Source organism: Cuculus canorus, chromosome 2 (assembly GCF_017976375.1).
Source record: "Cuculus canorus isolate bCucCan1 chromosome 2, bCucCan1.pri, whole genome shotgun sequence".
NCBI classification, from domain to species: Eukaryota; Metazoa; Chordata; class Aves; order Cuculiformes; family Cuculidae; genus Cuculus; species Cuculus canorus.
The window spans coordinates 110,568,606-110,581,729 of record NC_071402.1 but is presented as its reverse complement, the minus strand read 5'-3'; the positions used below and the strand labels follow the sequence as shown (position 1 = coordinate 110,581,729).

The following is a 13,124-nucleotide window of genomic DNA, read 5'->3' as shown; positions in this document are numbered from 1 at the left end:
ACCTACAGCAAACTGATAGAAGACTAAGTATCTGTTAATGGAAGATCATTTTAGATAGCACTACGAAATAGACCTGGGGAATTTCTCCTTTTTAATATTTCAGCAATGCTTGTTGAACTGTCTTCTGTGGGATTTATTATAAGTATCAATGCAGCTATAGTGGATCTTGCATTTCACTTTTCTGTTTACTTCCTAATCATCAAGAATCTCTGTTTCAATTGACAGGTCCTGAGGTTGGCTCAGAAAACTGAGAATTATATCTGCAGTTGCTGTGGGCAGTATACTTCAAGGCAGTTTAATCTTTAATGTGAAGTGTTGGCTAAGTCGATATTCCTTCCCAGTGAAAGAGGAATATTTTTGTCTGGTGGTTTCATCCTCCAGGATTTGTATGAGGGAAGCTTTTGAATATAACTGTCTTCAGGACTTTGCCTTTAGTCAGTCATTAACTCTTAGTTGCAGATTTTAAGCCCAAATTAGTCAAATGTGAAAAAGTCTTAATTTAGTCCACTGCTTCCTTAGGGTCTGTTCTGTACTTGTTGTGGTAGTGATGGACTCAATGAATAATTTGATGAAAGATTATAAAGGAACACTGACTGCCATAAAGTTAGAAAATCTTTTAATTTGGTGGTTTGGTCTGCTGAAGATTTTGCATTATTTTTCTGTGATCTTGGTGTGACACTTGCATTTATTCTATGTTATTTTCCATGCCAGTGGTAGATACCTTGTAAAGGCAGGTGAGCCACCTTTGGGTGATGCTGAACACCGTTGATTATAACACAAGGGGAAGTCCATAAGATCTCACAGTTAAAATCAGCAACCTAACATATTCTAAGGAGTAATATTCTTTCCTGTGTCTCTCTTGATGCTTTGTTGGGCAATTGGATGTTGGAGGGCTGCCTTCCACTTCTTGAAAAGACTTTTGGTTTCAGAGGAAACAGAGTATACCAGGCAATTCATATGGCTAAATCCCAGAAGAAGTTCAGTTTTCAGTAGTTGCTGAGCAATGCTGCCTGAATTGTCTGCCTTGGGAAACGTGATCAAGCCTACGTTTCTCTTTCTGGTCACTCACTGGTTAGTGATTTCTTTTCCATTTACAGCAGGAATTTGTAAATAAAGAGAGGAGAAGTACAAGTAGTAGGTAAATAAAAAATAGTAAAAACTGTACAGAACTGTATTCTGCTACAAATACTGTCAAATTCCCATGCCTTAATGGGCTAGAATTTCATCTGTAGAAATGTCAAGAAAATGGATAACACTGGTTTCCTAAAAATTTCACCTCCTTGCATTTTTAAAAACATTTTTTAAACCTCTTCCTTTCATCTGTTCTGCTAGTCAATTCATCTTATTCTTCTTGTGATACAATTTTGTTATCTTTCTGTGTTTCTCTAACTCACTTTCTCTTTTGTCCTTTTTTCTGAGCTGCAGTTTTGGTTGTTCTGGGTTTTTTTTTTGTTTGTTTTGTTTTGGTTTTTTTTGAGGGGGAGAGTGTGTGTGCTTGTTTGTTTTAAGAAAAATCTGATGTTTAAAAAAATCAACTCTCTCTCCTGTCTTGCTTGTTAATGTATTTTCATCACTCAAACTCCTCCTGGCTGCCCTCTCTTAGTAATTTTCTTTCTGCTTTGTTTTCTTTTTTTTTGAGATTTTGTCTGGACATTTTTGCTTTTCCCTAAAGAAAAGAAACTATGTTGTTGTTGTTATTGAGTGTTACACATCATGGTAGTTTTAATGGTCACTTTTTGCTCTTCTTTGTGATAATGGACATTAGAGGACCAGAAGAAGAGAAGAGGAACTGCAGCATTTAGTACTCCCGTACTGTGAGGTGGTTTGGGTTTTGTATAACATCTAGTCTATTAGAAGCCACATTCCTCTGTTCGACCCTCCCAATTGTGTAGCTCTGCAAAGATGTAAGAAAGGAAAAACTGGCAGAACAGTCTTACTCGAAGGAGACTCCTAATATCAAAGTAAAGAGCAGCCAAGCCGACCAGAGTTGAGGTAGGTCTGAAAGAAGGTGGAATATAAGCCAGCAGTGTGCCTGGATGGCCAAGAGGGGCAATGGCATTCTGGCTTATATCAGAAATGGTGTGGCCAGCAGGACTATGGAAGTTATCATCCCCTGTACTCGGCACTGCTGAGGCCACACCTTGAATATTGTATTAGTTTGGGGTCCATTGGTACAAGAAGGACATTGAGCTGCTGCATTGTATCCGGAGGAGGGCAACAAAGCTGGTGAAGGGTCTGGAACACAGGTCTTATGCGGAGCAGCTGGGAGAACTGGGATTATTTAGGCTGGAGAAAGGGAGGCTGAGGGGAGACCTATTGCTCTCTGCAACTACCTGAAAGGAGGTTGTAGCGAGGTGGGTGTTGGTCTTTTTGCCCAAGTGGCAAGTGTTGAGACAAGAGGAAATGGCCTCAAGTTGCTCCAGGGGAGGTTTAGATTTGGTATTAAGAAAAATTCTTTACTGAAGGAGTGGTGAAGCGTTGGAACAGATTGCCTAGGGAAGTGGTTGAGTCACCATCCCTGGGAATATTTAAAAGATGTGTAGATATGGTGCTTAGGGACATGGTTTAGTGATGAACTTGACAGTGTTACCTTTACAATGTTGGATGTGATGTCAAGGGTCTTTACTGACGTAAATGATTCTGTTGTGTCAACATTTCTGTAATGTTCATGGTTTCTGCCTTTAAATATTTGTTTCCCTCAAGCAAAATGTAACCACTGTACCTGCTGATTGTGAAATGTCTGGTGGATCTGCAACTTGCTGAGGATTTGTGAGAAGGAGGAGAAGGAAGATAACAAAGTGCAGCCACTTCATGAGCATTAGTGATAGACTTTCATTTGAATGAAGGTTCTGTGGGCTTTGTGACTTCCTCACTACTTTCCTTCCTTTGGTAAAATAACTGTTGTGATAGAAATATGAATCAAGCAGCAATGTGCTCTGTAGACATACAGCAATATTTTCAGTCTAGAGCTGTGTGTTATCTTTCTTTCACTGCTATTTTTTTCATCAGTTTATGAAGTAAACATGTCCATTCCTTGCTTATTTCTTTCATAGGAGCGATAAAAGAAATAATATTAAAATCATGCCCTTATCAACTGTATTTATAGCATTTTACTTTGGAACAGGATATGAATCGTGATGTTGTGAAAACAGTATTACAAATATAATAATGAATGTTGTAAATCTGTTGCCAGGATTAGGAATTATTTCTCTTTGGGCATTTATAATAACCTAATTTTTTTCATTCCCTTTTACCATCACTGTTTCCTACTGAAGATCCAAATCTGTCAAATTAGACAACAGATATGTAAATGTAGTAAAGGGCCTTCCATCTTCCTTTCTGACAAAAATGTAACATGTCAGCTCTGCCTTATTTTGCACAACAAATGCTAAAAGGTAATGCTTGCAGAGTGTGTCAGAGGATCATTTTGAGGCTTCTTTACATATTGATTACTCAAATCACCATTTAATTTGCTGTATATCAATACACACTGCCTTAACTATTTCTCTGGCATTCTCATTGATTGTTGTAGTTCTGTCTTCCATTATATGCATATGTGGGGTCACCATTAAAAATTTATGTGCTCATGAAATGTTAATATGTCAGGTTAATGTGAAACTCAACAAAATGCATCTGCCTGAAGCAAGCAGGAATGCTGATCAGCGTGCTTCCCTTCCCCTCCCCCTTACCCTTTCGTTTGCCTCTCCATTGATTTTATTACCAGTGTTTCTCTGCTGTATCTAAATCTATGTCAAAGCAGTCCCTGCTCTGGTATGCCGATTTTATGTTTTATTATGTGAGGATTAAAAAATAGTAACAATAAAACAAGAGCGGTGATCTTGGGGTGGTGTTGAGACACAGCTTTACATTGTGCTTGTGCTACTTTATCATGGCTTCTGCGTTTGGGAATGGAAACGTAGCACCGTCCTCCATGAAAGAGACTGAAGCAGGATGACTCATCCAGAATGCAAAGTCATATTCAGATTTCTTTGAACAGTGCCTGCAGCAATGTAAAACAAAAATTGCTGGAGTGTTTCTTTCATTCGTTACAGCTTTTATTCAGAGATTACATGGAACAATTAGATGTAATTTAAATCAAAACTTTTAGAAGGAAATGTAATTCCTCTTGGCAAATGGGTGAACATGATTCTGACACTATCCAGTTGGAAAAATCCTGAAAAAGAATTATGGGGATCAGATATTAATCATATTCCTAATGATGTTCTAAGCTTCTGAGGGAAGTCAGGGTTACTTAAATAAACAATGACAGCACCGGAAAACAAAAGGAAGTGATCATCCACACTCATAACACAGAGTGCAACCATCCTTTTACATCCCTGGGAGATGAATTGAGAGGAAAATATCACCTAGATGGTACTTTGTACAGTAAGACTAAAACAGGTGCTTGGTGAAGAGGCTTTGGCATGCTAGATGAAGCAACTTTCCTACTTGCTTCTGAGTTTTCACTCTTTTCCCACGTTTACCTTTAACTGCTTCATAGAGAAGGCTTCTCCACATAATATGAAAAAGTCATAACTAAAATCTGGAGAGGGAGGGAAAGGTTTCCCTGGCATCCAGTATTGCATTGATCCTCTCCTCCAACACCTTGTTTTGAATGAAGTTCCAGCCTTGCAGCCTTTTGTAAAGCTTTCTTTGCTGCTGAAATTGAAAGATTTAAACAAACAAAAAACCTCCAAACCAAAAACACAACGAAGAAAAAAAGCCAGACAGATAGAAAATATGATGAAGATGGGAGCTAAGGAGACAGGAGAAATGAAAAGCGGAGAACAATGTCTAAACACCTGTTTGTGAAGAAAACTTAGAGAGCCTCTGAGGTCCTTTGGTGCTTGGCAAAATCTCTTCATTTTTTTCCTCTGTCCCTTGTTCCCAGGCTATGCAGCAGCTGGTTTGGTTTTTTTTAAGCCAGTGGCAAAGTTTATTATTGCAAAGACAGTTCTTACTGCAGACCTGTTTTGACGATTTCTTTTTCCCACCCCTATTTTGCTATCTTTTTAGGTTCACAGCTTCAATGAAATCTGTACTATTTTTATAACCATTTTTTTCATCTGCAGTGAAATAATGTTTCTGATATGGCAGAGTTTAATGGGTGTAAAAATGTCCAAGGAGTTTTTTTTTCCCATTTATTTTGCAGTGTCACTCAACAACAAAGAATATGAAGGCTCTTCTTGAGTTGTTTTTGCAGTATTCATAGGCTAAATGCAAGAGCGATCCCTGAAATGTTTCGTATGCAAGCACAAGTTTCTTCCATACTAGAGAAACGCATGCATTTTCTTCCTTTGTGGACTTCAGTTTGACTTTTGACATTTGGGCATTTTTGGGGGCAATTTTGGGGGCACTTTTTTTTTGAATAGTTTCTTCTAAATGTGTTCATGCCTATAAATAATTGTATCTATTTTCTTCTAACTGACAAATTTGAAATGAAACTATTTATTTTTCGTTGGTTTCTACTGCAGTTTCTCCAAGCAGGGGGTGTATGTGCAGAACAGCAGCAGTGCGTAGGAATGGCAAAGCTTCCCAGTTGGTCATGGAGCAGCACTGCTTCCGTGTTGCTGATTCAGACATAAGTAGTTTAAATGGCAGCAGGGTCAAGGCTTATGAAAACAGAGTCTCCATGTACAGTTTCCTAAATTCAGCCTTGGTATATCTTGTAGATATTGGATGTAGAGATCAGTACTTCAACACATGGGTTCTGCAAACTCATTATTTTTCATTTTGATTCCTCCATCAGATTGTCCTGGAGAACAGCAGTCGAGAAGACAAGCATGAATGTCCGTTTGGCCGAAGCAGCATTGAGTTGACAAAGATGCTGTGTGAAATACTGAAAGTAGGAGAGCTACGTAAGTCGATTTGTTTGTTTGACCTTTGAGAACCATTGAGAGAGTTCAGTGGTACCTGAACAATTTTCTTCCAGGAATCATTTCTTAGTATGTGCCAGTGTACGACAGGACTATACTGGTTTTTCAGTGTCTCCTAGTAGTTTGTGAACATACTAAGGATGAGGGTGGAGTAGGGGAAATGGGCACCCTGTCTTTGAATTTCTTCTATATGAAACAAGGTAGTTGCATCATTTCAGAAGGGTCAGTTAATTTCCCATTTGGGTGATTTGGTGTAGTAGACTTAATGGTCTTACTGTTCCATGGGATTGTCCATAGGTTGATTTTATATGAATGTCACAGTCATTCTTTGTGGGATTGCTTATCTAAACTGACACATCCCGTTTCTTCTTAGATATCTAAAGCTTTATCTAAATACCAGATGATACATGTATCATTTACTTTAACAGTGTGATATGAAATATTGTATTTTAGTACAGACTAAACAAGCTGTCTTTGGCTTCGATTACAGTCCCATGACAAATTGTTAGATACTATCAAACAGAAGAACATGTCTATATCTTCATTAGTCTTAGAGGATTGGTGTTTAGTTCTATCAATATATATAAACTTCATATACCCATCAATAATGTTTTGGATCCAGCTGCAGTCTGTCTTGGCAAGCACTACCACAAGCTTAATTTTCTTGTTGCAAAAGCAGAGGGCACGACTGAGGTGCTTTGATTCCTTCGGAGACATTTTCTGCCTTTTGAATTTTTTCCCTAATAAATATTTTTCTTCTACCTTTATGCCGAAGTCCATGAATTGTAATAAGAGAAAAGCAATGCAAAAGGCAGCAAGAAAGCCTAGAGGTATCATTGATTCTTGTTCCTATGAGCTCCAAACATCAAAAGCTGTGTTTTTAAAAGTATGATTTGGCTGTTAATACTCCTAAAGCTTTTAAATATAGTGTCTTGTGTGAATTCATTGACCAAAGGAAAAATCTATCACTGTGCAACGGGCCAGGGTAAAACCTGTGCACTGCTTGCAGCTTCCAAATTGACACTCAGTATTTGACAGACCTGGATGAATGTTGTGATGTTTACTTCTGAATACCATCCTAAGTAAACCAGAGTTATTAAGGACCTCATTCACTATGTGTATAAATAAACAATTTAGCAACTATTTTAGATGTATGGCAATGGTAATGTTCTGTGTAAGATTCAGACTGTAGCAGATATATCTCCCTTAAAATAACCTTACTGCTGCGGTTGAAGTGTTTAATGCCAAATCGCGCATGAGAGGTCTGTCTGAATTTTTCTGCTGGTAAATATAGGAGGGACCTATCATCTCAACAGATTTGTAAGCCTATTTAAATTAAGTGCTAAAGAGCAATGTTGTTTTTAGAAATGCACAGAAAAATGTCTGAAATCCAAAGTATGGCTTTGTACGTGGTGTTTTGTGTATGCCCCCTCACGCCATGGGACTTGCAGTGCACTTAGCTGCTAAGAAAGATGATTGATCAAGAGGTTAACGAGGTCTCTCAGACTTCTTCATTGCTATGTCATAAGAAGTCATTCAATAAATAAACGTCTTTCTTACCACAGTCATGTCTGTTGCCCACTTGCAAGAGGCTGTTAGTATATAGATGGTTTGCCGTGTGTGGCACTGTGTGGTGCTGCTTCTAACTTCTGCGGATAGCTCCTGTCATGTTTTAACTTTTTCATTATCTAGTCTTTTAAAGTGGGGACTATGAATAAAATAAGAGGATTTGGAGTGGTGACTCGGTTATCATCTAATGAAAATATGAAAGGAAGGCTATTTTTGCTCTTACCTTTTAGAAATAAAATGAATTGCCATGTTTTTTATTCGGGGTGTGTTTTCATTTTTGTTTTAGGGTTTTGGGTTAGAGTAGCTCTATGGTCTGGAAGTGTGGGGTTAGAAAGAAAAATGAAAAATTTCCCAAGAATAGCTCTGGCTAAAGGTCGTTACCTTTTAGTGTTCTGAAGCCACTTGCTTTGGTGTTATTAAAGCTGCAAGTCGCTGCTCTGCGAGGTGTGCTGGTATGCATCAGGCACCCGTGGTGTTCTTTCATAGGTATGTGACTTTGTGCAGAGAAAATTTGATGCTGAAAAGTACACTGGTGCTTATGTTCATAGGAACCAGATGTAGCAGGACTGAATTCTGTAAAGTCATGCTCATCTACACCCACAGAGCATCTGTCTCTGGATGTGGCAATAAGATTGCGTCATAGCCTTATATTCACAGGGGACAGAACTAAGGTTACCTCTAACTCATCTTGACGATTCATCTGTTCATCAGTATGTTTCCTTAATGGTTCTGTTTATGTGGAACTCGGATTGTCGTATAAAAAGGCTGTAATAAAATACACCTTTAAAATAATATGCAGAAAGCAGATTTCTTGAAAATGGCTGTCACAGACGTGCATCTGAAATGGCCTGTGATCTGCTATGTATTTTGTTGAGAAGTGCAAAGTAGAACCAACATCTTAAGAAAAATGTGCATTCAGGTTTATTCTTCACTTGAAAATAAATATTGTATTACTGAATAGGATTGGGCATCATAAAATTCAGTTTAGGGCAAAGGTGTTCCTGAATGTTTGTGTGTGTTAGGTTTCAAAATATGTATTTAAGCTGCCAGTGTTTCTTTAGAAATTCAAAACTAGTCATTATTGTATTGGAACATAGAACTTCTTTTCTAACAGTCTCTGAACTGTATAATTTAAAAGCCACAATAAATTACCTATTGCTCATGAAATATTCAGCAGTGAAAACTTTCTTAAAGTGCAGAGTAGATAAAAGCTGCTAGACTGTCCATTATTTATGAAGAACGCTTTAATGCTGATTATATTCCCCTTGCTCCACTGTATTAAATACCTACAGGCAACAAGAAGGCATTTTACCATTTCTTTTTGGTCCTTTGAAGCATGCATTCATCCCAGCAATGACACGCAAGAAAGCGTTAAAGGCATGCTGCCTCTTTTGCTTTTGTATTTCCCCAAATCAATGTACTGGACTCCTTAATTCTTTAACTTTGGTTCCAAAATGTTCATGACTTGGAAATTCATCTCTTCTTCAGTACAGCATTTAAGCATATGTTTAAATCTTGTGTTAGTCAAGAAAGCTCAAATGCAAGCTGTGAGTTGAACATACGATAACTGCTTTACAGAAGTGGATTTGCAGAGTAGAGGAGCTAAAACTTAAAAGAAAGGTTGGTGTAGTGTTTAAGTTACAGGTAAGTTAGTTATGCATGAATAGGTATAAGCGTCTTCAACAAAATCTCTGGATCAGGAAAAAGTGGAATATTGCACTATAAATTTTTAACCTTATGCTACTGTTGCTGTTAAAAAGACATTGAAGAGAATGGCTTCACCGAGTACTTGCCGAGGCACTCATCTTGGCAAACACTGTGGCAATTCTGATTACTCCAGTAATATAGATCCCTTTGTCTGCCCTGGCTAACAAGATGATTTGCTTCTCATCCTCTGTATCTTGGAGCTGACATCAGACAGTAACACTTAACCAGCTTTGACACTCCACATCCCTGCTACACCAACAAGTTCACAAAGTGCTTAAAAGATCAGGCCATTCACATTACCTCCCTAGTGGTTCTGAAAGCTAAGGTAACCTCCATCCTCTCTCTTCTTTCAAGGTTTAGTACATGACATGCTCCAGGGAGGAGCAATACCCATGTAACAAGAGTCCTGGCATTGCTGGGAGGCAGTAACATTGCAGATAAACATAAAAATGAAAAATAAGATCCAAAAGACCTTCCAGAATGGGAAACTTGCTATTCATTAAAACCCTGTATAAGTTGTAGAAAAGAATTTGAGCTCAGCATTTTGAATAACTAGCCCTAATTCTCTCTGATAGGTGCCAACAGTGTATGTCTGTTCAATATGTGACACTATTCCTACCCTCAAAACCCATTCAAGCTCTCATTCCTGGTGGGAAGTGGTACTTGACTGTGTTCACCTGATTTATGCAGAACTGGTACAGCTTCCCAGGCTTGTTGCCTTAAATCCACATAGGTTCAACTGAAATAATTTTGTGTTGAAGCTGATGAGGAGGCTTGTAGCTTACAGATGAATGATAAAGCTGTCTTGTGTGTGCTGAAGAAAAGACAGTGCTACCACCAGAGATACACTCTATAGTTGTTCATAAACCTATATTGTTGCATGCCTGAAGTTGTTTTACAGTTAAGGCATTTCACTCCGAGTATTTTTTAGTGTACTTTTCAGCAGGACACAGATGTTGAACTGCCAATGTTCCCATTTGCTTGTTTTGATGTTTGAGGGCTCTTGCAAAAATCTGCATGAGCTTTATGACAGACCACAGGGGTATATGCCACATCTCAGACATACGTATTGTCTTAAGGCTTCTGTCAGATAAACAACTTCTTCACTGGATTTTTTTTGCTTTTCTGCTGTGAGGAATTTAATTGTCATGGGGTTTTGTTAGATTTGATCGATTTATCAGATTTTTTTTTCCTTGATAGAGAAGATCTAAATGCTAATGTATTATAATATTCTTGCTGCTATTTGTACATGTTCCTACTATAGGTTTCTCATTCCAGTTTTTTCCCTGGTTGCAGAACTGAAATGGTCTAGAAACTCTTACATTATTGTCCCATTTTCAAATAGAACGTGCTAGGTATTGGAAGATAGACAGTGATATTCATAGTTGTGCCCACTGAAATGAAGGTAATCAAATCTCATGCTTCAAGGAGTAAGCTGATTGCTGCAGGGGTCCGGAAGTACTTTTTCATCTTTGCACAATTTTTCCTCTGCATTGCACAATTCATAGTGTGCAGTGTAGTTTCTTTCTGTTGGTCTTTCCCTGAAAACATATTGGTCACTGCAGAATCATCATTCTAGACCTGAGGGCTTGCCTGTTTTGATTTTCCTTTTGCTACAGCAAATCCAATATTTTTATAACTGAATGTCATACTTTAATATTTTTCCCTTGCCTGGGAGCTAATTGCCTTTTCACCCCCTCTTCCTCCTCCTCTTAAATTTAAATATAATAAAGCCCCAGAAATAGTAAATAAAATTAGATAAGGGAGTTTTTAGTGTTCTCACACTTCCTGCAATTTCATTTTCCGGAGACTGAAGCATTTTATAAGTCAGGAAATGGAAAAACTTTTCTCACCAAAAAGTTATTTAGTGAAAGGCAACAATTTTCTGTTTCATCCTGAACTTTTATCTTGTCTTTAGACTATGATAAAATAATTAAAAAGACATTCTAACCTCCTTTGTCTGAGTTTTTTACTGCATTCATTCTTGCGTATCCACCTTTTTATTCTGCTGCACAGGCTACTACCGCATCAGATAACTTCCAGTTGTAGCAAAAATTAAGCAGATCTTGAGTGAAGGCTAGAAGATAAATACATTTGAAAACAGTTTTAGTAGCAGTGAAGATGGGGGGAAGTATCTAAGGTAACCCATATCGATCTTGAGGTTTAAGGGTTCCTTTGGTAACATCAGTACAAATTAGCCGTTCCTGACTATAGGGACATTAAATATTCTTTTCATTCTTGATGCTGACCTAACAACTTGCTGAGTAGTTTGGATTGTACTACTCTTTTGTATGATGCCAGAATCTTATTTTGTCATGCAGTCCACTATTCCTGTTTGCTGGCACAGTCTGACAGAAGAGAGAAAATGAATTTTTTTCCTGGGGGCATACTAATTTCTTTGCGTTTAACCTCTTCTTCCTCTAAAAAGTCTCAGTCTCTTCATGCTTATGGTAAACTGTGAAATCTCTACAAAATATATACTGTAATCTATGAGAATATGAGCAACAGAGCTGCAGACCCCTTTTGACAATTTTTGCCAGGATGACAGTGAGATAGACTTTAGAATGTCGTATTCTATACATGGTACTGTTGGCTTCAAAGTTGTTACAGTGTTGGCTTCTGGGTCACTTAGATGGTCTGTGTAGTATCCTCTTGGGTTGTTTCCTATTGCCTATAGCTATATTATGTGTGCTCTTTGATCTCTTTGGAGCAGAGATCCTAACTTGTTTTGTATGTGTGAAGTGCTTAACTTTGTTGTGTTCTGGGTGCAGGGTTCTTTAGCTTCTGTAAAATTACATTTACTCAATTTTCATTATTATTAACGATAATAAAAAGCATGGTGGGGAACTCAGAAAACACTTAAGGGCAAGACACGCATATGGATGAAAGGCATTTTTTTTGAAATTGATTAATGTAACCAAATGACAACAAAGAGGTAACTTGATTAAGCGTGAAGAGCTCTTTCATCTGGTAATGAGAAGGATAGCAAAAATCAAGACATGAAGTTAAAGCCTGATAAATTCAAGGTGGGAAGAAGGTACAGGCATTAGCTGTGGGGATGCTGAACTGAGGAACTAGCAGAACAGAAAGCTGAAGAATTATGAGAGGAGAATAAAAAGAAAAACCAACTTGATATTGATTTCCTGTTAATAACGGAAACTGTGGCTTTGGCAGACTTGATGATGTGGTAGAATAACAGCTGTAACTTTTTTTACTGTGGTTGCTGAACCTAATTCCAGGATTTATTTTTCTTTATAGGCTATAATGGATGATGTAGTAACTTACAAGTCTGGGCAGATGTGACAGCAAACAAGAAATATTTAAATATTTTATATTATTGCCATAGGAAAAAAATTATGGATAAAATAAAATCTTCACACTATCTCCCATTTTGGAAACTGTCTCTTCTGAGCTTGGAGAACATTTTTAGCTGTTCATTCTGTGTGTTTCCCAGCATTTCTTGGTTTCTCAAGAAGATACAAGGTAACCCTGTGAAAAATGCATTGTCAAACGTCAGAGGCTGCCCAGGAAGGTGGTTGAGTCACCATCCCTGGAGTTATTTAAAAGACATATAGATGTGGTGCTTAGTGGTGGACTTGGCAGTGTTAGGGTTTAAGGTTGGACTCCGTGATCTTAAAAGTTTTTTTTCCAACCTAAATTTTTGTATGATTCTAATGATGTTGGCCTTGAAGAAGGAAACAATAGGCAAAATCTGACAATAAAATTCAGACTTTTAAAGTTTACTTGCAAACCTGCAGAAAGAACATACTTCAGACAGCTAAGATATAGCCAAATATTTGTTGCCTATCTGGAACTATTTCTGTATTTTAAGGGTTAGTCATTGTTCAAGCACAGTTTAATGCTGAGCAGATTGAAATTAAGAGAAAAATAATCTTGGAATCCGTTTTCTTATTTCACTTTGTGCTCATATTTTATAAACATGAATTTATTAAAAGTAGCCAATCTCCTGTA

At 37.7% G+C, this 13,124-nt stretch overlaps 1 protein-coding gene across 5 annotated transcripts in view; it reads left to right on the top strand.

Moving 5' to 3' along the window:
- Positions 1–13,124, top strand: part of ELMO1 (engulfment and cell motility 1) — a 305,172-nt gene that overhangs the window by 149,169 nt on the left and 142,879 nt on the right. For all 5 annotated transcript variants that reach the window (XM_054058818.1, XM_054058816.1, XM_054058817.1 and 2 more), the window contains one exon: positions 5,750–5,858. In XM_054058818.1, coding sequence (XP_053914793.1) covers positions 5,750–5,858 — 109 coding nt within the window. The remainder of the gene's footprint in view (positions 1–5,749; positions 5,859–13,124) is intronic.